The sequence below is a fragment of the Prinia subflava genome, chromosome 8 (assembly GCF_021018805.1).
Source record: "Prinia subflava isolate CZ2003 ecotype Zambia chromosome 8, Cam_Psub_1.2, whole genome shotgun sequence".
NCBI lineage: Eukaryota > Metazoa > Chordata > Aves > Passeriformes > Cisticolidae > Prinia > Prinia subflava.
In genome coordinates this window covers 35,715,949-35,741,819 of record NC_086254.1, presented here as the reverse complement: position 1 = coordinate 35,741,819, position 25,871 = coordinate 35,715,949, and the positions used below count along the sequence as shown (strand labels likewise).

General features: G+C 55.1%; 1 protein-coding gene across 1 annotated transcript; it reads left to right on the top strand.

Moving 5' to 3' along the window:
• Positions 1–5,067: 5,067 nt before the first annotated feature.
• Positions 5,068–25,489, top strand: L3MBTL1 (L3MBTL histone methyl-lysine binding protein 1). The gene is made up of 23 exons (XM_063404720.1): positions 5,068–5,227; positions 5,475–5,637; positions 7,592–7,815; positions 8,495–8,639; positions 8,778–8,916; positions 9,536–9,659; positions 10,268–10,376; positions 12,311–12,316; positions 12,371–12,462; positions 13,051–13,155; positions 13,904–14,039; positions 14,513–14,613; positions 15,625–15,776; positions 15,862–15,938; positions 16,321–16,406; positions 16,957–17,067; positions 17,318–17,432; positions 17,689–17,788; positions 18,710–18,907; positions 19,189–19,235; positions 19,930–20,087; positions 20,707–20,769; positions 22,060–25,489. Exons 2-23 carry the CDS (start codon positions 5,502–5,504, stop codon positions 22,192–22,194), a joined length of 2,559 nt encoding a protein of 852 aa, XP_063260790.1. The 5' UTR covers positions 5,068–5,227; positions 5,475–5,501; the 3' UTR covers positions 22,195–25,489.
• The last annotated feature ends 382 nt before the right edge of the window (positions 25,490–25,871 follow it).

Here is a 25,871-nt window from a genome sequence, read left to right as displayed (position 1 = left end):
AGCTTGCTGCTTTATTGCCCTTCTCCCTCTGATCTCCATTTTCACAGAATCTATCTGCTCTTTTGAAATTGTAACATGAACAGCTTGTTACTACACAGAAGGATATTTGATCTGGTTTTGAGATGCTGATAAATACCATGGCCCACTCCAAACTTTACCATGCTGCACAAGAACCCAGGAGCAAAACTTTGTGGCCCCTGGTTTGTTCCAGAGGAGGGATTTGCTCCTGGCTTTGGAGCAGCAGTCAGGTTCGGAAGGGAAGAAGTGTGTGATTGTCTTTCTGCACTGGGCCACATGCCTGTGCCAAGGGTGTTCCTGACTGTTCCTGTGTGTATACAAAGCAAGTATTTTCTGCAGTGCCATTAGTCTCCTAAACACCTGCCCTGGGCAATGCCAGAAGACAGGGGAAAATCCAAAGGAGCAGCTCTCAGCCCCACAGGTCTCTGTAGTGCTCTGGTGTGCCACTTGCAGTAAAACTGCATGATCCCAGCCAGTGGTCTTTCTTAAAGGCTCAATTTTGCCACTGGAGTTAATTAAAAGTCCATATCTCAGCTGATGGCAGGGATGGGGGAAATCTCTGTTATGGCTAAGGAAATTCCTGAAATAAAATAGTTTATAGAATCTCAGTCTGGCTGAGGCTGGAGGCACCTCTGGAGGTCACCTTGCCCAGCCCCTGCTCCATCAGAGCCACCCACAGCCAGGTGCTCAGGATGTGTCCAGGTGGCTTTTGAGTCTCTCCAGAGATGGAGATTCCACCACCTCCCTGGGCACCTGCACCTGTGCCCGGCCACCCTCCCAGTGCACAAGTGTCTCCTGAGCTCGGAGGGCCCCTCCTGTGTGTCACTTTGTGCCCGTGGCCCCTGGGGCTGTCCCTGGCCCCGTCCCCTCTGCAGCCTCCCCCGGGTATTTATCCCCAGGGCTGAGCTGCCCTGAGCCTGCTCTGCTCCAGGCTGGGCACTCCCAGCTCTCTCAGCCTCTCCTCATGGCAGACGTGCTCCAGTCCCTCCATCACCTTCCTGGCCCTGGGCTGCATTCTGGCCAGTCTGTCCCTGTCTCCTGTACTGGGCAGCCCAGCTCTGGGCCCAGCACTCCAGGGCTGGCCTCACTGGTGTGGAGCAGAGGGGAAGGATCTCCTCCCTCTGCCAGCTGTGTCACAGCTCCCAGTGCAGCCCAGGACGCTGTTCTGCATTGCTGCAGGAGCACACTGCTGGCCCAGGGGCATCCTGGTGTCCAGCAGGACCTTTCCTCCCAGCTGGGTGGCCCCCAGCATGTACCAGTGCAGGTTTTAAGAATATTTAAAATTCTGAGAAGCCACAAAGTGAATGCCCATTAATATTGTTTGAATTAGACTACTTTAAGACAATTTTGTGATGAACAGAAACATCTTTTGAGCAGATTGTGCTGTGTAAATCGCAGTCGGGGCTGTGCAGCGGCTCCATGCCGGGAGCTGCTTTTCTCCACGCTCTGTGGCCTGTTGCATGCAGCGTGTCCCTCCTCTTCCCAAGGAGCAGATCATTCCCTGGCTCTGCCGTGCTTTGGTGAGAGGGTGGCTGTGAGGGTGTGTGTGAGGCTGTGGCAGAGCTGGGGGCTCGTGTGTACAGAAGCCCTAGAGATGCTCTGCAAGCGGCAGGATCTCTGCTCCGGAACTGTGATCCCTGTTGGATGAGCTAAACCTCCGTGAGCAGCAGAGCCAGTGATCCTGGTAGCCCCGAAGTGTGTGTTTGTGGCCAGTCCCTGGGTCTGTGTGACTGTGCACAGGCTGCTGCCCCTGCTCTTGGGTTCTCAGGGCTGTGCTCTGTGCTGATTCCCTGCCCTGCTGGGTGAGGGCCTGTGCAGGGCTCCCTTCTCTGTGCTGGTGCTTTCTTTCCTGCAGGTTTGTCTCTGACAGAGACCACTGTTCAGATCCTGCTGTCAGAACTGGTTGCAATGGCCTGGTGGTGTCTGGCTGCAGACAGACTCCATGTGCACAGCCCTGCCCTTACACAGTGCAGGATTCCAGGAGCAAAGCAGGAGGGAGCAGAGCACTACCAGATGAGAATTGCCTCAAAAAATTTCATGGAGTGGCTTTCCTCCTTCCTGGCCTTTCCATCCAGGGATCCTTGGCTGTCCCTCAACAGAAGGCAGAAGTGGGGGGTGCATGTGAGGAGCCCTTGTGGAATGGATGGGCAGCTGGCTGAGGAGTGGGGCTCACCTGCACCCTCTGAAGGATGTGGTGTTACACCCAATACCAAGAAAAATTGAGAGCTCAGGGCCTCACTGTTAAGGGCAAAACAGCTGCAGCTCCACTGTTACTCTTAAAAGCTGGCTGGGGAGGGTTGGAGGGGGGTTTGAAGGCTGCTGAGCAGATTCATTCTGGTTTGTCTGGGTGGGCAAAGCTTTATCAGATGTCACTGGGACTTGTGTAGGCCAAAGGCTTTCTAAGACAACAGCTAAAAAAAAAAAAAAGATAAATAAAGCTTTTATTCAATATCTAGGGCAATCAGCAGAACAAATCATAGAATATCCTGAGCACAAGGATCCTGGTCCAACTCCTGGCCCGGCACAGACACCCCAGCAATCCTAGCCCATGCCTGAGGGCATTGTCCAAATGCTGCTTGAGCTCTCCAAGTCGTGGGGAGCCGGTTCAATGCCTGACCACCCTCTGGGGTTAAAACCTTTCCCTAACATCCAAGGAAAGTGTGAGTTTGGTTTGCTAATTGTTGTGCTAATTTGCAAGTTTTATCCTGGTAGACTGAATAAAGACCAGGCTGGGTAAAGCCCTGAGCAACCTTGGTGTGATCCCAACCTGCTGGGAGCAGAAGGGTAAATTAGAGGCCTCCCACGGTTCCTGAATTATCCTCTGATAATATGGGTCACTCTAGGGCTTAGGAGACTCCGTGAAGGGATCTCTGGGGCAGTGGTGCCTGCCTGGGCTCTGGCTCCAGGGGCTGAGGCCACCAGAGTTATCTGAGCTGTGGGCATCCCTTCCTTGGCATCTGTTCTGCTCCCAGGGAGGGTTCTCCAAAGCTCCTTTCTCCTGCTCTGACAGTGGTGCTAGGGCAGGTCACAGCTGTGGCTGAGCCCCCTTCCCTCATGTGGCACTCCTGACCTGAGATACTTCACAGCAGGTTTTATATATGTTTTCCAGGGGGTTTTATACCAGGATTTTAAAAACTGTGAGCTGCAAACAACATCTCCAGTCCTGATTCTCAGTCCTCCAGGTGGGGATGGAGCTCTGCAGCCCAGGTATCGTGTCATGCTCACACCTGTGGGGCCGTGGGGTTATCCCAGGGATCCTGAGTTAAAAGTTTAACAGTGTGTGCTGTGGTTGATGTGAGCAGTGTTGGTGGTAAATTGTTGTCTGACACTATGGAAGCCCCTGAGGAAATGGGAGAGCCTTGGGAGCCACTGAGTTTCAGCTGTGGCAAGAGTGTGCTTACAAGTTCACACCAACAGTGTTCTTGCTGCTCATGTGTGGCCTTGGAATAGGATTTGTGCTCCACGTGTGCTCAAAGGGCAGGAGTTGGGACAAGGAGTTGGGAAGGGCTTCCACCAGCAAGACAGAAGTTGCTCCAGCCAGAAGTGCTGGGGGAAGCACTCACACTGCTGCTGAGGGACAGATGAGAGGAACAGGAGGCACAGTTTGTGCTAGAATGATGGCATTGTTAAGGCTGTAGAGGACCTGTAAAATCACTGAGTCCAACAGCAGGGCAGGGCCGTGGGCTGGATGGGTTCCTCTGCCTCTGGGAGGGCTCCCAACCCTCTGAGCAGGGCTGCCGCAGTGCTGGGACATGGCCTTGGCTGCAGTGAGACCTTTCCCTGGAGGCTGCTGGAGGAGGGGTTGTCTGGAGGTTAAGGCCTGAATTTCAGTTGTTCAGCTTTTCCAGTTTAAAGATCAGCACCACAATCTGTAATCCAAATTCATTCTGTTCACCCTGAACTCACAGGAGAACCGATGTCCACAGCGTCACCCTGCCCCACAAGGATTTGGAGAGTGAACCACAATCACAGAGTATCTCAGGCTGGAAGGGACACATAAGGACCAATTCCCTGCTCCTGGCATCCAAAATTAAACCATAATGTTGACTACTGCTTGGCATTTCCTGTGCAAATATTTGCTTTTGGGTTTACATTAGAGACTGTGAGAAATTTGGGTGGAGAATCACAAACCTGAGCACTGGATCTAGTTATTTGTCCTCCTTTCTAGGCATTTCCAGTCCTAAGTTCTGTTTGCTTTTTTAAAAAAGGCAAAAGTTCCCACAAAATGAGGAATTGTCCTTGAAATATTTGACCTAATGATGAATCAAAGATTGACTGGATTTAAGTGCCAAAAAAAGCAGATAGATTCCTACTGGGTATTAGGAAGCACTGAAACAGGTTGGCTGCTAAATTCATTTTGGCTTTCACTTGGAGTCTAGTGTTCAGATTAGTTTCTCAGTTCCTTCAGTTGTCCTGACACTTAACATTGCTTTTCTGCACCTGGAGAGCCTGAAAGGTCTGTGCTGTTTGCCAGTTGAGCATCAGGTGTTTCTGGTCACAAATCTGACAGAACTGGGAGAAGCAGATCTTCCCCTCAGTGTGATCACACCATCCCACTCTGTGCCCTCTGACTGTAACACCTTTATCTGAATGTCTCAGGTTTTAAAATTCCAGACTGTCCTTTGTAGCCCAATTCTTAGCTAACCCTTCTTCACTGAAATGAGTATTCTGTTTTCCACATGGATGTCTTCCCTTTCAAATTCAAATTACATCAGAAGGGGCCAAGACAGCACCGTGGTCCTCTTTGTGGCCCTGCCTCCATCCTGACAGCAGGTGCTTTGGAGAGGGTGCTGCTGCAATGTGGAGCCCCTGGGCTCATGGGTGGGGGGCTGGTCAAAGCCAGTGAGGGCCAGTTGTGCCCTGGAGGCCCTGACTCTTTGCTTCCTCCTTGAAATTCGTGGCTAGACAGCTTGAGCATCACCAGTCCTGTGAGAAACTCAGGTGGGGTACAGGGGACATCAAGTTCCCTCCACTCACACCCCCAGTAACTCCTGTCACTTGTGAAATTCTCTCTTGCAGCCACTTGGAAGATCAAGGGTGACACTCCAACAGGAGAACTGGAAGGGGACCTGCAAGAAGCTCTGCCTGCTCCAGGGTGGGATTTGGCAGCCCTCAGTCACAGTCTGTCGGAGCACTGTCGGCCCCCGTGGGAGCCAGGAGCAGTTTGTGGTGGATCTGTTGTGCTTGTTCCATCTTATGGTGGTGCCAGGTGAGAAAAAACCCTCAGCATTTGCAGGCTCTGAGCTGGGACCTCACAACAGGGGCTTTCGTGGGTCATGTTGATGCCAGCTGTGACCTTCATGTAGTTTCAGTGGACCTTTAATACATCTTGTAGGGGCTTCTGCTAGGAGAGACCATCCTGTGCAGTCATGTTCTCACTCCTTTGTTATATTTATACTGGTACTTATTTACTTGATATTTATATATAACTTGATTTCTTCTCTGCTGCCCTGCAGGGCCTCGCTGTGTGCCCAGGCAAGGTGATGGACAGCAGGGGGGAGATGGAGGTGGTGAGGAGCACCAAGGGCAGTGCTGCTGGGGAGGTCAGTGTCCACGTGGTCACCACCGAGAGCACTGTGCAGAGCACCCACCTGCCCACCACTGCCTTCATCATACCAGGTATGTGCAGCAGTCCCCTCCACCTGCTGCCTCCCCAGCCTTGAGAGCACACACTCCTTGTGTAGCTGTGTCCTCCCAAACCTCCGGAGGCAAAGACAAGCTGCTGTTGCTATCTTGGAGGTTCTCTGTGGCTGTCCCACATCACTTGGACTGTTTGTGGTCAATCAAATCCTCCTGAGCTTTAAACGGAAGCCCTGATGTGAGGGGACCTGAGCCAGAGCAGCACCGTGTGCTGGGTGGTTGCTCTGCAGGGCTGTGGGCTCCTGGCCTGCTGCATTAGCATGGAATCCTAGAACAGCTCAGGCTGGAAGAGATCCATAAGGATCATTGAGTCCAAACCCCTGCTCCTGACAGAACCACCTACAATGAAACCATAGGGACTGAGTATTGTCCAGACACTCCCTGGACTTGGTGCTCCCTGGGGAGCCTGTTGCAGGCACTGAGCAGCCTCTGGGTGAGAACTTTTTCCTAATGTCCCATGTGAACTTCCCCCGAGGCAGCTTTGTTCCATCTCTTCGGGTGCCATTGCTGGAGAGCAGCACCTGCCCCCCCGGGAGGAAGGTGCAGACAGCAGTGGGGTCACCCCTCAGCCTTCTCTCCTCCCAGCTGGACGGGCCAAGTGGCCTTAGCTGCTCCTCCCAAGTCCTGCCCTGGGGACCTTTCACCATCCTGGTCCCCTCCTCTGGACACTGCTCCAGCCCTCAGATGTCCTTTGTGTGCTGAGGGGCCCAAACCGTCCCCAGCACTGGGGGTGAGGCTGCCCCAGAGCAGAGCAGGACAGGACAGTCAGCCCCTGATGTCCCCTGGGGCAGGGCTGGCCCTTGGGGCTGCCAAGGCCCTGCTGGCTCCTGTTCCACTGCCCTCAGCCCAAAGCCCCTGAGCCCCTTCCTCAGGACAGCTCTCCAGTCTTGTTCCCCAAGTCATACAGTTCTTCAGGATTATCCTATCCCAGGTGCAGGTGTCACTGATAAACTCACTTAATGGACATTCAATTCCTTCATCCAGATGAAGGATTTAAAAGGCTCCTAAAAAATACAGGAGAACTGCCCTAAACCCTGGAGAGCCCCACTGGTGATGGCCACCATCCTGGTGTGCACCCAGTTCTGTAAGGCTTTGAGCTCAGCTGTGAGAGACCCATCATCCCGCTGTTCACCCAGTGGACTGGATGAGCTCTGTACTGGACACTTCGTCCAGAAGGATACTGTGAGAGGCAGTATCAAGGCTTTGCTGAAATCGTAAAACCCCACATCTATTGGCTTTGCTTGGTCAGCTTAGTGGGGTGACCTTTCCATGAAGGGAAATTCAGGTGGTTAACCAGGACTTCCCCTTGTGAACCTGTGTTGGCTGTGACTGACGACTGCGTTGTCTCCCCAGTGTTTTTCAGTAACTCCCAGAAAACCTTCTCCATATTTTTACCAAGCACTGTAGTAAGACTGACAGGCCTGTAATTATCAGGGTCGTCTTCTTGAAAATTGGGACAATTTTGAGTGCAGCTGACCAGTGTCGTTTAGGAGGTGTTTGAGCAAAGCATGGTTGTGTGTTAGGTGAGATCAGGGGTGTTCTCTAGAAGCAGATCTGCCAAATTTTCCTGGTGCCTCATTTCTCACTGCAGAGAGGCCCAGGGTTGCACAGTGTGTTCCCTTGAAATGTAACTAAACTGGAAGGTGCAAACTCCTGTCACATCAGGGCACCCTGGGCACAGAAACAGTGTGATATCAGGCTGAAGTAGAAACCCTTGGATGTGGATAGTGTTGGTGCCACACCTCAGCATGAGCCATTACTGGCTGCAGATTTTTTGTATCCCTTTGCTTGCTTTGTGCTTTGGCCCACAGCAGAGCCCTCACCTGGGAGGCCATGTCCTCTGGGAATCTGGGCTGCCTTTGAGCCTTGTTTGCATCAGTGAAGTGCTCTGTGTATGCCTCTGGTTGTTTGTCTCCTTTCTTCCCTTCTCAAGCAAACACCGCTGCCATCAACCTTCCCACGAGCACCTTAGAAATCCAGCGGTTCCCCCGGGAGCCCCAGAGGAGCACAGGGGCTGAGAGGCCAGAGAAGGGAGCAGGGCCTGAGCCCATCACAGCTGCTGTCATTCCCCAGATCAGCGGGGTGCAGACCTGCAGCACAGTCCGTGTGCTGGAGTGGAAAGATGGAGTGGCAACTTTGCCTGGGAGTAACCTGCGGGTAAGTGTAGCCCTGGGCCACTGGGTTTGACCCCTGTGCCTCTCTCCACAGCTGCTTGTTCTTGTAAATCCCTCAGCCTGTGCAAAGCAGGGGCCACCAGCATGTGCCATGGCCTTCCTGCCCCTCAGCTGAATGATCCCTCAGCTGCTCCAGTGCTCCAGTGTCCCATCCCTATCGCCCTGCCCTCCTGGGGGCTTAGCACAGAGCTGACACAGATGTCTGTGTCTCAAGGAGGCACAGAGCTGCTACGTGCTGGGCAGGACATCTTCCCTTCCAAACTGTGCTGTGGACTTGGCTCTGCCCGAGCTCCTGCCCTCACCCTGGGAGCAGCAGCCCTGTGCTTGTCCGGCAGTGGGTGCCTCAGGGGTACCCTCAGTGCGTGACAGCTTGCAGAAAATGCACCCATTTCTCAGCTGCTGCTCAGCCTCAGGACACCTCATCCTCCAGCCACCCACCTGCCAGCTCCAGCTGGTGCTGGTGTCACTGGAGTGCCCAGCACAGGCTGCAGGCAGGGCCCCTTCACAGGGCCTGGAGTGCTGTGCTCACTTCTGTCCTCAGAAGAGTTGTCCTCTTGTCAGACATGCTGATGACCAAACCATGCCCCTCACTTTCAGACCGACACCCAGTCACAAGTCTGTCCTCCTTAGCTCTTTTTCCTTGCTTTTGTTCAATGATACAGTTCCGGATAAATGAGTACGGGACGCTGAAGGTGGTGAGTGCTGATAAGATGCCTCCTGTGGAAGCTGTGAAGGAGGGTCACACAGAGGGAGATGGGGACTCCGAGGTGGCACCTCCCAGCAGAGACAATCCTACCGTGGCTCAGGGTAAGGGCACCGAGGTGGCACTTGTGGAGTGGGTACCACCATCTAGCAGATGCTGTCTGGTGTCTCCGTGTGCGAGGCAAATGTCTGCTGTGTCTGCTGTCCTTCCTTGTGCCTCACTTCTCCTCCTCTGTGTCCCAGACGTGCCGGAGCAGCCCACGCTGCCGGCAGCAGAGGGCCTGTGCCACTGCGACACCTGCGGCCGCAGACACGTGTGGGACGGGGCCCGGGAGGGCAGGGGCTTCTGCAGCGAGCACTGCCACCAGCAGTTCAAAGAGAGGTAAAGAAACGGGGCTCTGGCCCTGCAGAGCCGGATCCATTCCCTGCCCTCCCTCCCTGCCCTGCTCCACAAGCTCCAGCAAGGGGTGTGAGCGCATCTGCCTCTGGCTGGTGCTGGGGGTCCCGTGTGTTCCGCTTGTTTCTGGAGGCAGGCTGGGGGAAGGAGAGCTTCCCAAGGGAACAGCACGGGAGCCAGATTTTCTCCTGCCCAATTCGTGGCCTTGTAAACACGTATTTGCTGCAGTGGGGGCATCCAGGCTGAGCAGCAGTGGAAGGCCACAGGTCACAGGGGTATTTCCTACTCCTGACCAGTGTGTGACTCTCAGGACTTGTTTTCCAGCATCCCTGATGCAGCTTAGACTGCTACTAAACTAGATCCCTTTTGATCCATCCCTGGGTTCAGGGTTCTGGCACTCAAGTGTGTGAGGGTGACTCTGGCCTGTCCCTGGCTCTAACTCTTGGCAACTTGTGTGTGTACATCCATCAGGAGTGGTGGGGACACGTATGAGAAAGAAATGGGGGGACAGTGATTGTCCAGCAGGCCCTCCCTTACTGACAGCCCAGGCAGTGTCACCATGCTGCACTGGCTGCAGTGCTTGGCCCTCCCTCCCTCTGTGCAGGTCTGTCATCGTGGAAAACTCTGCTAGCAGCACCAATGCCACTGAAATCCTCAAGCCTGTGAAGAAACGAAAGAGGAAGGACTATCAGAGCCCCTCGGAGGAAGAATATGAATCTGAGCAAATGGTAGGACAAAGGGAGGAGGGGGTGTGTGCAGCCAGTGCCCTGGGGGTGGGGGCCAGCCCTGTGTGCACACAGCTCATCGTGCTGCTCTGGGCTCTGTCAGCTGCAGGTCAAACGGGAAATGGGCTGGCCAAAATGCCTAAAAGACTGGAATGTGTGGAGATGAGGGCTCCTAGCTCTGGGCTGGTTGTTTGGCATGTGGAGCACTGAGGCCTAGGCAGTGCCAGACTGTCCAGGCTGGGCTGTGGTACTGAGCACTCCCAGCTGCTCTCAGCTGAGTCTGGGCCACCAAAGCAAGGGCTGAAGTAGGGGCGTGTCTGTCTGTGTGCTGCGTGTCCTGGGGAAGGGAGAGGCTGACTAGGCAAGGAAGCTCTGCTTGCCAGCCCTGACCATAGCAGGTCCAGTCTAGGTGTGATTGTACCAGTCAGCACCAAAGTCCCTGCAAGCTCCCATCATCAGATTCTCTGACAGCCCATTTCTGGGCCAGGCGTTGGTCAAACCATGGACCTCGTGGAGGTGCACTGTGGCCCTGGACACCAGTGTGGGCGTACAACACACAGCCAAAAACCTCTGTGTGGACCTGGTTCTGTTTTGTCTGCTCTCATGTCTAGGAGGAAAAGCAGGAAGAGAGGAAAAGCTCTGTGGAAGACTCTGCCTTGAGCAATCTGGAGGCGGAGGCGTGGAATGGGAGCCAGCACGGTACGGAGGGCGGGGTGGGCGGTGGGGTGAGCAGGCCTGCCGGGGCTGGGGGGTCCCACTGCAGGGCTGGACCCTTTTGGTGCTCCTGCAGGGTTAAACACCCACTGCAATGTGCTGACACATGGTCCTGAAGGCTTGTGAGCTCCTCTGCTTGCTTGATCCTGCTCTCTCTGTCTCTTTCCGTTTCTCTCCTTTTCTCTCTTTCTCTCCATGGGAAGAGGGCACCCCTACGGACACGGCACTGGCCCCTGCTGGACAGAGCTCCCTGTCCCTCCCCTTGGGAGCTCAGTTTGTTACTGGCTCGGGGACACTGTTTGCTCCCAGGGACACTGTCCTGAGCAACAACAGGACTGTACCACGTCTGGCTTTGCCCTCCCCCGGGATGGGCTCATGGGGAGCTTCTCTTGTGGCTTCAGGAGCTTACAAGTTTGGGAGCTGCTCCTGTATTTGGGTGCCACTGAAGCCATGTGATTTGGGGTTGTCTCATCCCTGGGGGTCTATTCCAGGACTGTATCAGAGATCCCAAAGCAGAGCTGTCAACATGAAGGGAAAGGAGATGAGCTGTGGGATGCAGGGTCTGCTTGCTTGGTTTTTTCCCTGCAGTGTCAAGGAAAACTTTAGGAAACACTGAAAATAAACACTTATGGGAAACCTTTTGTCTTTGAGTACTGAAGGTCATACTCAAAATAATTTTAAAATTAAAACTGTTTCAACTTCATACTCCTCTCCATAGCCAAGTGCAGGGACAGTGGCAGGGGCCAGGTGTCATTAACCCTTGATGTTACACTGAGTTAAGCACCATTAAAAAAGAATCTCAGATCTCATACCTGCTTCTCACTCTGAGCCCTGAGCATGTAACCTTCCCTGCATAGAAGTTAGCAGGGATGAGCTTTGTTACTTCAGCAATTTATTTTCTCTTGTTTTAGAAGTTCTTCAGCAAACAAAATACACACCTGGGTGCCTCAGTGCAGCAGTCAGTGTATGCTCTGACTCTTGGTGCATTTGCCCCAGAAGTGCAGAACTTTTACTCACAGATTCCCCAGCCATGCCTGGCACTTTTTCCATGTCCTAATGAATATTAAAAGGTTCTTCACTCTGAAGTGTCAACAAAGCAAGGTTATTCACCTTGCTCACTGAAGTTCAGCTTTAATTTCTTCCCTAAGTTTCTGGGTTTTTCCATCTCCACTTCTCCTAAGCCCAAAGGAGGAAGGAGCTGGTCTGTTTGTCCCCTGCATTTGTGGCCTGTCCTACCTGAGGCTGTCTGCCATGGCTGGCCTGTAGCTGGGAATTCCTCAGCAATGGAATAGGCACAGCACTCCTGGAGTCCCTTCAGCTCCTGCAAATAAGGGAGACAAAGAAGCTGGAGAGCAAGAGACTTGGGTTGTGTCTTATGGATCTTGGGCAAGGCCTTTGTGGCCTTCTCAAAGGCATGAAGGGTCGCCTTCCTGCCTATGAAGAGACAATGCTGTCTTCTCTGTCACATGGGCAAATTTATCTCTAGGGCATCAGGGTGGCCTTGCTGTGCCACGGGAGCTCAGGTGGCTGTCTCAGAGCAGAGGATGGCAGAGCTGGGATGTGAACCTGCTGCTGGTTTGACTGTCTAGGAGCCCCTTGCAGCTGGGAACGATTCCAGACCTCTCATGGATCCTGCTGGCTGCCCCAAATCCATCCTGTGTGGACATAGCAGATGTTCTGGCTGGAGGAGGGTCTGTCCCTCACACTCTCTGGAATCCCAGACTGGCTGGAAGGAACCTTAAAGCCCATCTGGTTCCACCCCCTGTCATAGGCAGGGACACTGCCACTAGCCCAGGCACCTTACTGGGACATGGCTCAGGACCTTTGGGTCACAGGGGCTCCTGGCTCTGCCCCTCGTTGTGCAGGTGGTCAGGTGTGCTGGAGAAAGGGCTCTGGTAGGATGGTGCTGAGCTTTGCAGGGCTGCAGGACCCTGTGTGAGAGTGGGGCAGGGCTGGAGAAGCCCCTCAGCAGCGTTTGTGTGCGTTTGTGCTGCGCTCAGGTGCCAGTGAGGAGAAGAAAGAAGGCTGGTCTTGGGCGTCCTACTTGGAGGAGCAGAAAGCTGTCGCTGCCCCTTTAGATCTCTTCCAGGATGTGAGTTGGGATTTTCCTGTCTTTTTCCCTCTTTCATCTTCTCTTTTCTTTCCCTTTTTTTTCCCACCCCTCCTCCTTCTCCTCTTTTCCTTGCTTCCCTGTTTTGCGGGACTCTGAGCAATAGCCAAGCTCGTTGTCAGCTGGAAGTGACCGGGCAGCCTCCAGTTTTGATTTGCCCAGAGTCCCACTCCCCAGCAGGGTGCTGGCCCCCCTCCCAAACACCCCACCTTTGCCTAGGGCACTGCTGTGACTCTGACAGGGTGGTGGAGCCCTTCCAGCCCTTCCTGGAAGCCAGGTGGGCTCTCCTGAGGCTGCTCTGCAAACAAGTCAGGCCTGTGCCCCACTGCCCTGGCTGCAGCTTTTACCCCAGGGACAACTTGCCTTGCCAATAGCAAGAGATGTAAATCCAGAAGGAGGTGAAACACTGGGTTTTTTTATGGGAAAAAGTAAAATTTGGATGACAACATAACCTGTGGCCCACAGTCTCTTGGTCCCAGCAGCTCCTGTTGCCTGGTCGTTGCTCCCCGGTGGGTTCTAGACCCAATACCCTGTCTTGGTTTTACATTGTAGTTTAATTTTTGTTTCCAGTACCAAGTAGCTTCCCAGCACAAGAATGGCTTTAAAGTGGGGATGAAGCTGGAGGGGATCGACCCGCAGCACCCATCAATGTACTTCATCCTGACAGTGGCTGAGGTAAGGAGCCTCCAGTGCCCGTGTTCCTCGGTTCCTCCTGGCTCCCCTCAGCCAGAGGCTCTGGGGCAGGGCAGGTGCTGCCAGCTGGCCCCTGGAGGAGACAGGGCCTGTCGCTGCAGGAGATGAGCTGCTGCTCCAGCACCTCAGGCAAACAAGCAGGAGGGACAGCTTGGAGGGACAGGACAGAGCACTGTGGAGCTGTGTTGGTCTCTGATGCAGCATTGGGGGAGGCATTGTGGTGATGGCAACAGCTTATGTCCCTAAGACAGGTCTGAGCCCTTGAGATGGAGGGTGTGGAGACATCCCACTGCCCTTCCTTGTGTCTATGCAGATCCACTTTCCACTCAGCCACATGACAGCCGAACCAGCCTTGCCTCACAGAGCTCCCCAGGTGGTCAGTGTGGCATTTAGCCAAAATCCCTGCACCAGCATCTTTCTGGGCTGCAGAAAAGGAAGTCTTTGCACTTGCTGGATCCAACAAGGTGCCCCATCATGGCATTTAATGCACCAGCCTGAACATCCCTTCTGTGAGCTGGCTTGTGGTAGCTTTGCACTGACCTTGTTCCATGCTGGACACCCTTTGGGACTGGCTTGTGCCTCCCAGTTTGGGCACTGGCCTGTGATTGACTTTTGGCTTCCAAAGTGACCCATGCTGAGCTGGTGTGTGGGAGGGGAGGGGGTGTCGTGCTCAGCCAGAGGCAGCAGCAGTGTCCATGGCCCTGTCCTTCTCCTCCCTCCCTGCTGGCAGGTGTGTGGTTACCGCATGCGTCTCCACTTTGATGGCTACTCCGAGTGCCATGACTTCTGGCTGAATGCTGACTCCCCTGACATCCACCCTGCTGGCTGGTTTGAGGAGACAGGGCACAAACTCCAGCCCCCCAAAGGTAAGGAGTTAATTCATCTCAGGTGGTGGGTCCTGCTGAAGGAGGGGGATGAAGAGTGGGCCAAATGTAGAGCTTGGTGTGGGGGCAGGGTGGCTCCATGGGGCCAGGGAGGGACGCTGCTCTACTAGGGGAGTTCCACAGAACAACATTCCAGGCACCCATCTCTGCTTGCTCACATTTTGCGCAAAAGTCCTTTCACTCTGGATCTCACAGTGCCACCAGCTGTGCCCCAGGGCGCAGGACCGGAGGAGGAGCTGTGCTCTGGATTTCCACTCCACTGCTCATGTTTCCTAACATCCCTTCAAAACCAGCCATCAGCCCTCAGCCATGGGCTTTGGGCATCCCAGGGCTGCTGTAGATCCTGTCTGCCTGCAGCAGGATATGCTGGCGGGATGACAGTGGGTCAGGGATGGCCAGGCTCACCCTCACATCCTCCTGGCTGTGAACTCACTGCTGTCGTTTCTCCTCCTGAGGGGTTCTAGGTTATAAGGAAGAAGAATTCAGCTGGACAAACTACCTGAAGTTAACAAAGGCTCAGGCAGCTCCTAAGCACCTCTTCATGGTCCGAAACACTGTGAGTAGCAGCATCTCCTTCCTACCAGAGCCTACAGGTTCAGGTGACTCTTCCCCTCCAGCTGAGCAAAATGCTTCCACCAGCACTGCTTTGTCCATCCCACATCCCTCAAGCACACAGTGCTCAACAGCCAGGAGTGTGTGGCACACTTTGCTGCTCAGGATCTGAACCTTGGACACTCATTTGATATGCCCAGAACTGGTGCTGGTCTGATTCTGTTTCATCCAGGCTGATCTCATGGACAATTAGATCTGTTACAGAGGTACTGGTGAGGAGAAGCAACAACTACTCTCAACAATTATTTGTCTAAAAATACATCACAATGTGTCATAAGTATAATTCCTTTGTTTTGTGTCTTTGTTGTTTCTATGTCTGCCTATTTTTTTCACATGGAAGCTTGGGTGAGGAGAGTGGGAATATAGGAAAATGAAAATACTGTTCATTCCTTTGTCAGCTGCAGAGAGAACTTATCCTGGCAAATCAGCCTCCCCAAGTTATTTATTGTGTCTAAACCCTGCTGTTCATTGCTGCAACAACCTCACCAGTGTGTGTGATGCAGTGTTTTGCACAGAATCTAGATCCATGAAATAAAGGCAAGGAAGGGAGAAGGGCCCCATCCCAGCTCCTCCTGTCTTGTCTGAGGCATTGGTCGCTGCTGACTGTGACCACAAACAAGTGTTTTGGGACAAAATCAGAAGTAGTGTCAGGTTTTTGCTTCTCTTTTTTTTTTTTTCTCTTGGAGTTTACTGCTAGAAGATCCTGAGGGTCTGAAGATCACTTTTCCTCTTTCTTTGTGTGGCCCAGCTGAGTTACTTGCTTCCTTCCTCTTTCCTTGCACAGCAGCACACTGCCCACCTGGGAGTCTGAGTGGTCCCAGGCCTGTTTGGAGGCCAGAGTGGGTCTGGTTGTGGTAGGGTTTGGGCAGGTGCCTCCTTGCAGCAGGCATAACAAGTGATGAGGAATGAGCTGGGGATGCAGCCATGAAAAAGCCCTGCCCCTCTCTCCTGCCAGCAGGAGGCTTCCCCAGGCTTCAAGGTGGGCATGAAGCTCGAAGCCGTGGACCGCATGAACCCTTCCCTGATCTGTGTTGCCACAGTGACTGACGTGGTGGACAATCGCTTTCTGGTGCACTTTGACAACTGGGATGATACTTATGACTACTGGTAAGTGCACAGAGGCTCTTGGGGGACCAGTGGTGGGGAGACACCCATGGAGAGCCCTGTGTAAGAGCTTGGGTATGTTTTCTAGGTGTGATCCCAGCAGTCCATACATCCACCCGGTTGGATGGTGTCATGAGCATGGCAAACCCCTCACACCTCCTCAAGGTGGGTCAGTGATCAGTCATGTGCAGCCTGGGAGTGCATCCCCTTACGAACAGGCTTTCCAGGGTGGTGTGGGGGTCCTGGGGGCACAAACATCCTGCCAAGGCTCCTGTACACATGTTCATGTGCAGCATGGTGCTCGTGTTGGGCCAAGTCTCCCCTCAGAGATACGAGGACTCCAGCTGTCTGTGCACACCTAGCTGTTTCTGCTTCCTTGTGCTGTGGGTTTCATGGTCCATGAGAAAATAGCAGCACTTCTTGGTGTCTCTCAGGTTCCCGTGTGCCTGGCACAGACTTGATTGGCCCTCGAAGGCAGTGGGGCATTCTGGGGTACTTTCTGACTTTCTGCAGGCATGTCTCACCTTCTGCATCTTGCCCCTTCCAGATTATCCTGATCCAGACAACTTCACCTGGGAAAAGTACTTGAAAGAAACTGGAGCATCTGCTGTCCCAGCTTGGGCCTTTAAAGTGGTGAGTGTCACATCATCTGCTCCACTCCACCTGGGCAGGAATTGGGGTTTTCTTTGTTGTCAGGTCTTTGCTTCTGTGACCAGTGATATTCTGTATTCTTCTGCCACAGGCCTAGGCTTTGGATCTACACTCAGGGTTCAGAAGTCAGGGCTATCCTGGGCAATAGTTCAAAATTGGGGAAAAAAAGAGGAATATGACTGTGCCCTCAGCTAAACAGGAGCTAAGTGATGGGAAATAATTTAGGCTTGCTTGATTAGTTTTTGTCAAACTGCACCACCAGCAGCCATGTCCAGCCAAGCATGGTTACAATATAGATCCCCAAAATATATCTCTTAGAGACCTTCTTCCCTGGGGCACATTTTGTTAAAGACAGCTCAAATGCAGGGATCCTGTTCCCTCTTTCTCCTGTTGCCACTGTGAGCTGGGGTGGCTCTTCCCTGGCCAGGCCAGGGCTGGGAGCTGGGCTTGGGGAGGACACAGTGCTGGGAAAGCTGCTGACGGGGCAGGAGCCTGAAGCAGGGCCCTTCTCCCCCTGACTGGGCTCTTCCAGCGCCCGCCCCACGGCTTCCTGGTCAACATGAAGCTGGAGGCAGTGGACAGGAGGACTCCTTCCTTCATCCGAGTGGCCAGTGTGGAGGATGTGGAAGATCACAGGATAAAGGTGGGTGCTGAAGCATCAGTGCTGAGCCTGTGTCCAGGCACCGTGCTGGCTCGTTCCTGCCCCTCCCAGCTCACCGGGAGCGCTCTGCAGAAGCACAGTGTGCACAGGTGGGCGGCTCCCAGTGCCTGGCTCCAGCCTTGTGCTGCACTTCAACTCTACCCTGCTGCTTGCTCTCAGCGCAGAGGGCTCCAGAGCTCCTCAGAGAGGTGTGCTGGCATTTGAAGGGTGACCCCTCTGCTTGCTTCCCCAGGTCCATTTTGATGGCTGGAGCCACGTGTATGATTTCTGGATTGATGCGGATCATCCAGACATCCATCCCATGGGCTGGTGCTCAAAAACAGGACACCCATTGCAGCCTCCTCTCAGTAAGTGCTGCACCTGTGTCAGCTCCTCCCCACGGGGCAGGAGCATGCCAGACACCACTGTCATTGCCGCCTGCCCATGCACAGGAATGGGAGGACAGGTTCTGGCTGAGAATGGGTGGGGAGGAGAGGCCGCCCCACGGATCTGTCAGTTGGAAAAGCCCTCCCTGTTAGGTGCAGGCAGGGAGCCCAGAGCCCTGGCTCTCCCTGGGCTTGCAGCCTTGACAGCCTTTCTCCTGTTCCTCTCCTCCACCTGCAGGGCCAAAGGAACCAGCCTCCTCTGCCCATGGGGGCTGCCCAAGCCTGGGCTGCAAGAGCATCCCTCACTCCAAGAGCTCCAAGTACAGCTTTCACCACAGGTGAGCTCCCTGGCATGGCCCAGAGGGGCACAGCTCCTTCCCTGCCAGGCCAGGCCAGCTCTTCCTCTGCTCCTCCTCACCTGCTACCCCCACCAGCATCCAGCCCTTCCCTGCACTCACCCCACACCTGGCTCTGCCCCCTGCTCCCCCAGGCCAGGCCCTGGGGCAGCACCAGGACCCCAGCTGGAGTAACCCCTGTGAGCCCCTCCTGTGCCTGTCCTGCAGCCTCAGAGCCCCTGAAGTTGTCCTGTGTGTCCACCTACCGTGGGCACCTGCGGGCTATGGAGAGGACAGTGCAGCTGCTCTGCAGATTCTCTGACCCCAGCTGTGGGGACGCTATTCCCCCACCCCTCTTGGATGCCTTTCCCTGTCAGGTTTTGAAGGCTGGGAAGTCCCTGAGCAGTGCATGGTTCGAGCTCAGGCTGTCACTTGAGGACCTTTTCCAGGATAAACCAGGGTGGGTCTAGTGCCAACCCCAGCACTGGGCTGGTGTTAAAAGGGGCCAGTATGGTGGAGTACCCATAAGGATGGGAGGACAGGTCTGCCTCCCAGGGCTTTCTCAGCTGGCCACACTCCTGGCACCCGCTTACTGCTCGCTCTGAGGCTGGGCTGGATGCCTGTGGGGCAAGGGAAGATGGAGACTCGGGGAGCCCTGATGAGCTGCTCCATCAGCACACTGGTGCCTTGCCCAGGGCTGCAGGGATGCCAGAGGGCCAAGGTTTGTACCTGGAGGGACTGGCTGTGCCCTGCCCCTGCCCCCAGCAGCCTGGCCTCTGGAATTTGCTCAGCACATCTTTCCTCTGCCTTCCATGGCCAGGGCAATGGCTGCCCGTGCTCGGGGGCAGAAGGGTGGCCCTGCTGGCTCGTCCTCCGGCTCTGCTCCAAGCTGGGCCCAACGCTTGTGTCCCCTCTGTTCTCTAGGAAGTGCCCCACACCGGGCTGCGACGGGTCAGGCCATGTGACGGGGAGGTTCACAGCCCATTACTGCCTCTCAGGGTGTCCGCTGGCAGAGAAGAACCAGGGCAGGCTGAAGGCCGACTTGTCTGACACCGAGGCCTCGACTCGCAAGAGGAGCCCCATGGGTTTCCCTCAGCGAAAGAAATCTCGGCACCACGGGAGGTAGGGGCACGGCCCCGTGTGGGGAGGGCCCCTGTGCCACCACTGCCCACCCTGGCAGGGGTCACCAGGCTGCAGAGGCTCCTTGGCCTCGGTCCTGCCACCTCTGCCGGGCACCTCTCTCGCTTTTCCTTCCCACGGTTTCTGGCTTTGGCTGTCAACCCTTTGGGTCAGGGTGCAAGGGGTGCCTGCTCCCACTGCCCAGGCCGTGCTCTGGGCGCTGGGGAGGAGGGCCCTGGGGCCAGTCCCAGCCCAGCCAGACATCAGTCTTCCTGTCTCTTTAGAGGGAGACCTCCAAAGTACCGGAAGATCCAGCAGGAAGACTTCCAGAGTAAGTGCCATCCTCTGCCATGGTGTCATTGCAAGGCAAGGCTGGAGCAGCTGGGCTGGGTCGGGGTGCTGGGGGCAGGTCTCCCTTGGCTCACTCAGGTCCGCCCCAGTGAGGGGCTTGTGGTCAGCTGCCAGAGCTGACCATTGGTAAGGTCCCAGCCTTGTGCCAGGGCTCACAAAGCTCCCTCAGGTTGGCTCTGGGCTTATGGCTGGGAATCTTTGAGTGCTTTAGGGCATGGAATTAGGATCCTCTCTATGGCAGTGTATTTTCTGTCGTGCTTTGCCCTCTTCAGACAGAGATAGTGTGCCTTAAAATTTCAGTGTGGTTGTGAAGTGCCAAATTAGTGCTGCCACGCAGAAACTGATGCTGGACACTTGGCTTGGCCTTTAGTTCTGATGCCTGACAGAAGCAGATGCCCGGTGTGTGCGCCATCCAACATCCCTTTCACCATGGGCTGTCCTGCCACCTACCCCACCGCACCGGGGGTGCATGGAAAATGAATGATTAAAGGTCATGGGAACAAGGCAAAGCCGAGCTTGTCCCAACTTCCTTCCCCAGCATCCCTAATCCCACCGGAGTGAACACTTGGATACACTGACACCCTGCTGACTCAAGGGACAGCCACTAGCTCTTGAGACCTGCATGGGGTGTTCTCATCCTTTACCTGGTATCACATGTTGTGCTTTATCCCCAGCTATTTCCTCAGACAATATGCACCAGTCACTCTTCATGTCCGCCCTGTCCGCCCACCCCGACCGCTCCCTGTCCCTGTGCTGGGAGCAGCACTGCAAGCTGCTGCCGGGGGTGGCTGGCATCACAGCAGCCACGGTGGCCAAGTGGACCATTGATGAGGTGAGCTGCTTTGGATGGCTCCGTGCTGGCCCCTGATGTGCTGGCGTGGCTTGGAGGGCCCTGCCGGCTGTGCGGCACCGTGGCGCTCGCGCCGGGCACTTCAGCAGCCTCGTCCCTGGGCCAGCAAGGAGGGGTCTGCTGGACACGTCGTCGCCTTCGTCCACTCCCTTGGGCAGCCGTGGTGACCCTTGTTAAGGCCTGAGTAGGTGGAGGAGCTCTGGCACCAGCCCCTGCAGTCCCTGCCTGCTCTTGGGCACTGGCACAGGCTGCCCAGGGCAGTGGTGGAGTCACCATGCCTGGCAGTGTTTGAAAGGTGTGGGCATGTGGCACCTGGGGCCGTGGCTTAGTGAGTGGTGGCCTCGGCAGTGCTGGTTGGCCTCGACGATCTCAGAGGGCTCTGACAACCTCAATGATCCCCTGATGTCTCCATTACCCCCCTGGGTCCCCCACAGGCCCAGGGCCAGGGGTGGGCTCTGGCATGGGCGGGCAAAGCAACTGCAGCCTCTGCCCCAAGAGCCCCGTGGCACCTTGCACAGCTTAAAATGTGAGGATGTGGGCTCAGGGGAGTCTCCAGTCAAAAACATTGCTCTGTCTTGGCATTTCTCTCATTTATTCCAAGGTTTTCAGCTTTGTGTGGACTCTGACGGGTTGTGAGGACCAAGCCAAGCTCTTCAAGGATGAGGTGAGAAGGGCGGGTGGATGAGAGCAGGTGGTCAAGGACAGCTGTCTGCCACCAGGGCTGGGAGGAATTGGCCAGGGGCCTTCCTGTAGTGGCTTGCTGCTGGATGCTGAGGCACATCCAGCACCTGGCAGCGGTCCTGCCCTGCAGCCCCACTGCATGGGAGTGTGCAGCTGTGCACATTCAGGGCAGAAGGGGAGCTGCTGACCCCCAGGGAGCTGTGCTGCCCTGTTCCCCCGGGATGGGGAATGGAGGGACCCTCTCAGGGGATGTGGATGGGCGGCAGGAAGAGGATGGTGCTGCAGCCTTAAAAGCACCATTGCCTCCTGAGGGGAGCTGCTCCTCCTCACCCTTTCATCTTTCCCCCTCTGCTCCTCACCAGCAGAGCAGTTGGGTGGCACTGCTGCCTGTCCAGGTGGGTGTTCTTGGACTCTCTGTGGGCAGATGTGGTGGGGTGGCTCTGACACCTGGGGTGATCCTGGGCACTCTGGGTACAGCCACTGTCACACCCTGTCTGGGAATGGCCCCTGTGCTTCAAGGATGCTCAGGCAGGCCAAGCTGAACTGGGGCAGTGTCCATGGGTGCTGGTCCCTGGAGCAGGGAATGGATGGCTGCTTGTCCAGAGCAGGTTGTGGTGGCTTGTTGCTCGGAACGTAATATTCAACTACACAGAGGCAGAGGTCTTCAGTGAAAGCTGCTCCCTACTGAGAAAAAGAGGGCCAGCTTGTTTATTTCTTTCCTTTTATAATTTTGTGGGTCTGGAAGCACACTGGCTCTTGGGGTTACTACCCCTTCACCCCACTGGCCATGCCAGCTGTCAACTAACATTGTTTTCAGGCTGGAAATACGTAAGCAAAGGACAGTGAACAAAAACAAGAAAGGTTGTTTATGTTCCAAAGCGTGAGAAAGTGAAAGACTGACTCTTAATATTGCAACAGTAGCTAAAGAACTGACTCCATCTTACAAGCAAGTAGAAGGCTTTAAAAAATCTCAGAAAAACCAGGGCAACAGTGGCTCTGTGCTGTGCCGTGGGGCTCCAGCACAGAATCCCAACCTGGCTGCAGTGTGAGCTCCTGGGATGGCCTGGAAGGGTCTTTGCCTCTCTGCCCCATTCCTGGGCATATGAGCTTCCAGCTGGGGTTTCCCTGGGGCAGTGCTGGAGTGCTGTGGGTGGCCCTGTCCTGCTGTCTGGGGTCATCTGTGGCTTCTGCTCAGGTTGTGCTGGTGCTGGCTGTCCCCAGGAGTGCCAGCCCAGGTTTGCAGTGAGTGCCTTTGTCCTGCTCTCCTCCCCAGATGATCGATGGTGAGGCGTTCCTCTTGCTGACACAGGCTGACATCGTCAAGATTATGAGTGTCAAGCTGGGCCCAGCACTCAAGATCTACAATGCCATCCTCATGTTCAAGAATGCTGATGACACCTTAAAGTGACTTCTCTTGGCCCAGCCGGGACCCTCCCTCATCACTGGTGCTGCCCAACTGTCTGGTCAGGACAGAGATTCCCCCAGCCGACCGCAGCTTGTCACATCCTGCTCGTGTCCTCCCAGATGCCACATATCCACTCTCCCACCAGACCATCTCCCATCCTCTTCCTTCCTCGCTGCCTGCTGCAGCGCTGGGCCCAGGCTGGCCCCAGGCCTCGGGGTGGTTGCAGGGAGGGAGGGTGGACGTGGCTCTGGCCCATCTTAGTGCCACAGCCGCCCCCACATCCCACGGTGCCTGCCCCGGCTCGGGGGTGCTGAGGGCCAGGGGAGCACTGTGGAGGGTGTCACAGTGGGGGCTGACACCTACTCGAGTCACCCGGGCAGGAGGAGGGACTGACTGCCTGCTTCCATGCTCACACCCACTTACTGGCTGCTCTTGCCTTTGCTCAGCAGCTGAGAGAGATTTGGGGTTTTTCCCTCTGTGTGATCCTCTGGGGGTACTTGTGCTAACACCATTTCCAAGGGATGTTCTTGAAGAGCTTCTGCTCATTTTGCCTTTTTCTCAGAATTCTTTTGACTTCCCTTTATAAGGCCAGTTGATGACTGCTTTGCCCCTGCACTGCACTGCAAACCAGTGGCCACCTCTTGCTCCTTCAAGGAGCAGCTGTCCTGGCTGCTGCTCTGCCCATGACCAGCACCTGTGCTTTATTCCTCTTTCCTGGAATGCAGCAGCCCCAGAGCCCTGCCAGGACAGGGCTGGCTGGGTGCAGAAAAGGCTCCATTTCTTCTTGAACTTCAGACTGTTTTGTCCAGCACTTCTCTGGGAGAAAGGATGCTTGGATAGCTTGTTCCCCTTGCACCTATTAATGAGTCCTCTACAGAGGAAGTTGGGTCCTCTTTGGTCCCTGTATTAGGATCAAGGCCCTCTCTAGAGTGGAGAGAGCTGCCAAGGACAAGAAGCATCCATTGCTCCAACAGGCAGATCCAGTCGTTTCTGAAGGTGTTCCTGAGTTGGCTGAGTCAATTCTGCCAAGCTGCCTTCTCCCCTGTCTTTGCCCTCACAAGGGGCCCTGGTTTTGCTGTCTGAAGAGCAGGATCTTCTGCTGTCCCTGGATCCCTTACCTGCAGAGCTAAAAGAAATCCAGCATTTAGCTGGTTTGTTTCTGTCCTTTTCAGAACATAGCACTTTTCTAACAGGGCCACAGGCATTTTGGGAATGCTCATGGCACACTGTCCCTTGTAAGGGAGAAGGGACCAAAGGGCTGCTGAGCCAGAAAAGCCAGCATTCCTGAGGGTCCTGGCAGAGTTCCAGCAGCTTCTGATAGGCCCGTGTGCCTCCTGGCAGTCCCCACACTGTTCTGCATGGTCCATCACCCTGGCACACCTGATGTGGGAGCTGTTGGAGCAGGGGGTGGCTGTGCAGTGCTGGAGGATGGCCACCTGCCCAGGGGCCCAGTCCCAGGTCCGCTTCCTTTCCCATTCCCAACAATGACATACCAGTGAAACAATTTCCTCCCTTTCCCAGTGCCCAAAGACAGGGATGCAGAGATGTGAGCAAGTGCACCAGCAATGTGTCCTGGAGCAGCACTGCTTTGGGAGCCACTGTCACACCTGGGTCAACCTGTTTGAGGCTTCCCATGGAAATGTAGCATTTTGACTCTGTTATTGAATATTTGGGGTCATGTTTGACCTGCTCTTGAAACGTCTGCCGCTTGCTCCTCCCACAGGACTTGCAACTTGTCCATGTCTTTGTTTTGTCATTGCTTGGGTTTGATATAGGCAGCTTTCCCTCTCCTTTCCTTTTTTATGTCCTTGCATATTTCAAGCACTGCAGTGTGGCCAGCTGTGGAGAGAGGGAGTGGCAATGAAAAGCTGAGTCCCTGGGCCCCAGAGTCACTCCCTGAGCCACCCTTCATCTGCAGAAAGTGGTGTGGAAGTTGGTCTCTTCAACTGATGGAGTCTCTTTCTGGGCCACTGTGTGCTGGGGGAGAAGAAGAGGAGCCCTGGGACCTTCAGCCCAGGCTGTGAATGGTGCTGAGACTTTTCCAGATGTGATCTGGAATAAAAAGGCTCCCTCACACTGGACACAGCCCTTGAGCTTGCAAGGACCCATCTTAGGAAAGCATCCTGTTCTCATCTGCTGTATTCCCACGTGTGCAGTCATTCCTCCTGCTGGGGAAGGGACTGAGCATCATCCCAGGGTGCTGGGAGAGGAGCTGCTCCCCAGGCATCAGATCTGAAACTACTGTGAAGGAGGGAGAGCCTTGTGTCTCACAGGGCTGCCTGGGAGAGCAGAGGTGGTAAGGAGCTCAGAAGATGCTGCTGAAGGGGAAGAGGAGCCATGGCTGCCCCCCAGGGCTGGGTACAACCAGCACCACTGGCTCTTGCTCTGCTGTTGGGTGCAGCCAAGCTGTGCCCTGCCTGGGCCCCAGCCACACAGGCAGAGGTGCATCCCCACACTGTGCCAGCCACGGCACCGCCTGCCCTGGGCTCTCCTCACCTCCTTCTTGAAAATAGACATGACCTGGACCAGACTGCCAGGGTGCTGTCCCTCATCTGGGGGGGACTGGGCTGCAGAGCTGGAGCCCAGGTCCCCACTGGGTCTGAGCTCTGTGCTGGGAGCAGCTGTCAGGAACACCAATCCCTCTGGAAGGGTGATGGGAGAAGGGAGGCTGTGTCACACACCTGCTGAGTTGAGCATCCTTCCTCAGCCTCTCAAGCTGATGTACCTGTTGGGGTACAAAGCTGCTGGATTTGTCTGGGTGAGGGAGTTACAGGGTTTGTAGGTGGTCAAGGGCTATTTACTGTTAAAACTTATAACCTTCTGTGTCCTTTGAAACCAAACCCAAAGCATCGTGTACCTGTGGATGGGTGATTGTGGGAGTACCATGATGCCATTCCCCTGCTGTTGGTGTGTTGCTGTTTTAGGGTGGGGGTCTCTGGGGCTGTGGAGGCAGCAGACGCCCATCCCAGGGTCTTGTGTGATGTGTCTTCTGTGAGCAGTTGTCCCTGGTCCCAGCAGAGAGGCCAAGAGAAGGAAGGTTTGCTGCACCCCTGGCCTTGGTAGGTCCTCCATCCCCACAGAGCATTGAGTGGGAGTCCCCCCTTTAGGGACTGGCAAGGACAGCTGTGGCCAAGGCAGAAGCACCAAAGTTTTCTGTCCTTCCCCTTTTGCCTTACCAGTTCAGAGGCATTCATTGCCATGTCACTAAGAAGCCAGAGAGGACAATGGGCTGGGTCTGGCCCACAGATTCCCCTCTGGGGCCTTTTCGAGAGATGTGACTGCAGCCAGCATTTCTAAATCAATGAAGAATTCTTCAAGTCAAATGTTTTTCTGAGTGGAGGTCCCCAAGTCTCTGTTTCTGCCATTCCTGCCCCTGCAGCTGATATTGGCAGGGCTTAGCTGGAGCCATGGGGGAAGTCCCACTACATGCTCCAGCCTCAGCTGTGGGGTGTCTTCTGGGGGGACCGGTCTGGGGCAGACTCTGGGTGCATGGAAGCAGGTGTAGCCTTTTGGGAAACTTTCCTCCTCCTTATGGAAATGGGCAACACTGGGAGAGTGCGAGCCAAGGTCTCCATTTCCATGAGAGCAGCCAGCCTGGAACTCAGCAGGGAGGGCAGCTGTGCCTGCCCTACCAGAGCACAGCCACCTGTCCTCACCTTCCTCTGCTGCTTTCCATGGTG

What these genes read in the sequence shown, in the direction of transcription:
- L3MBTL1 (XM_063404720.1), top strand. Translation starts at nt 5,502, where the DNA reads ATGGACAGCAGGGGGGAGATGGAGGTGGTGAGGAGCACCAAGGGCAGT. An exon ending in AATATGAATCTGAGCAAATG is followed by an intron (nt 9,660 to 10,267) that starts GTAGGACAAAGG and finishes TCTCATGTCTAG; the next exon opens with GAGGAAAAGCAGGAAGAGAG. An exon ending in TGGAAGATCACAGGATAAAG is followed by an intron (nt 17,068 to 17,317) that starts GTGGGTGCTGAA and finishes TTGCTTCCCCAG; the next exon opens with GTCCATTTTGATGGCTGGAG.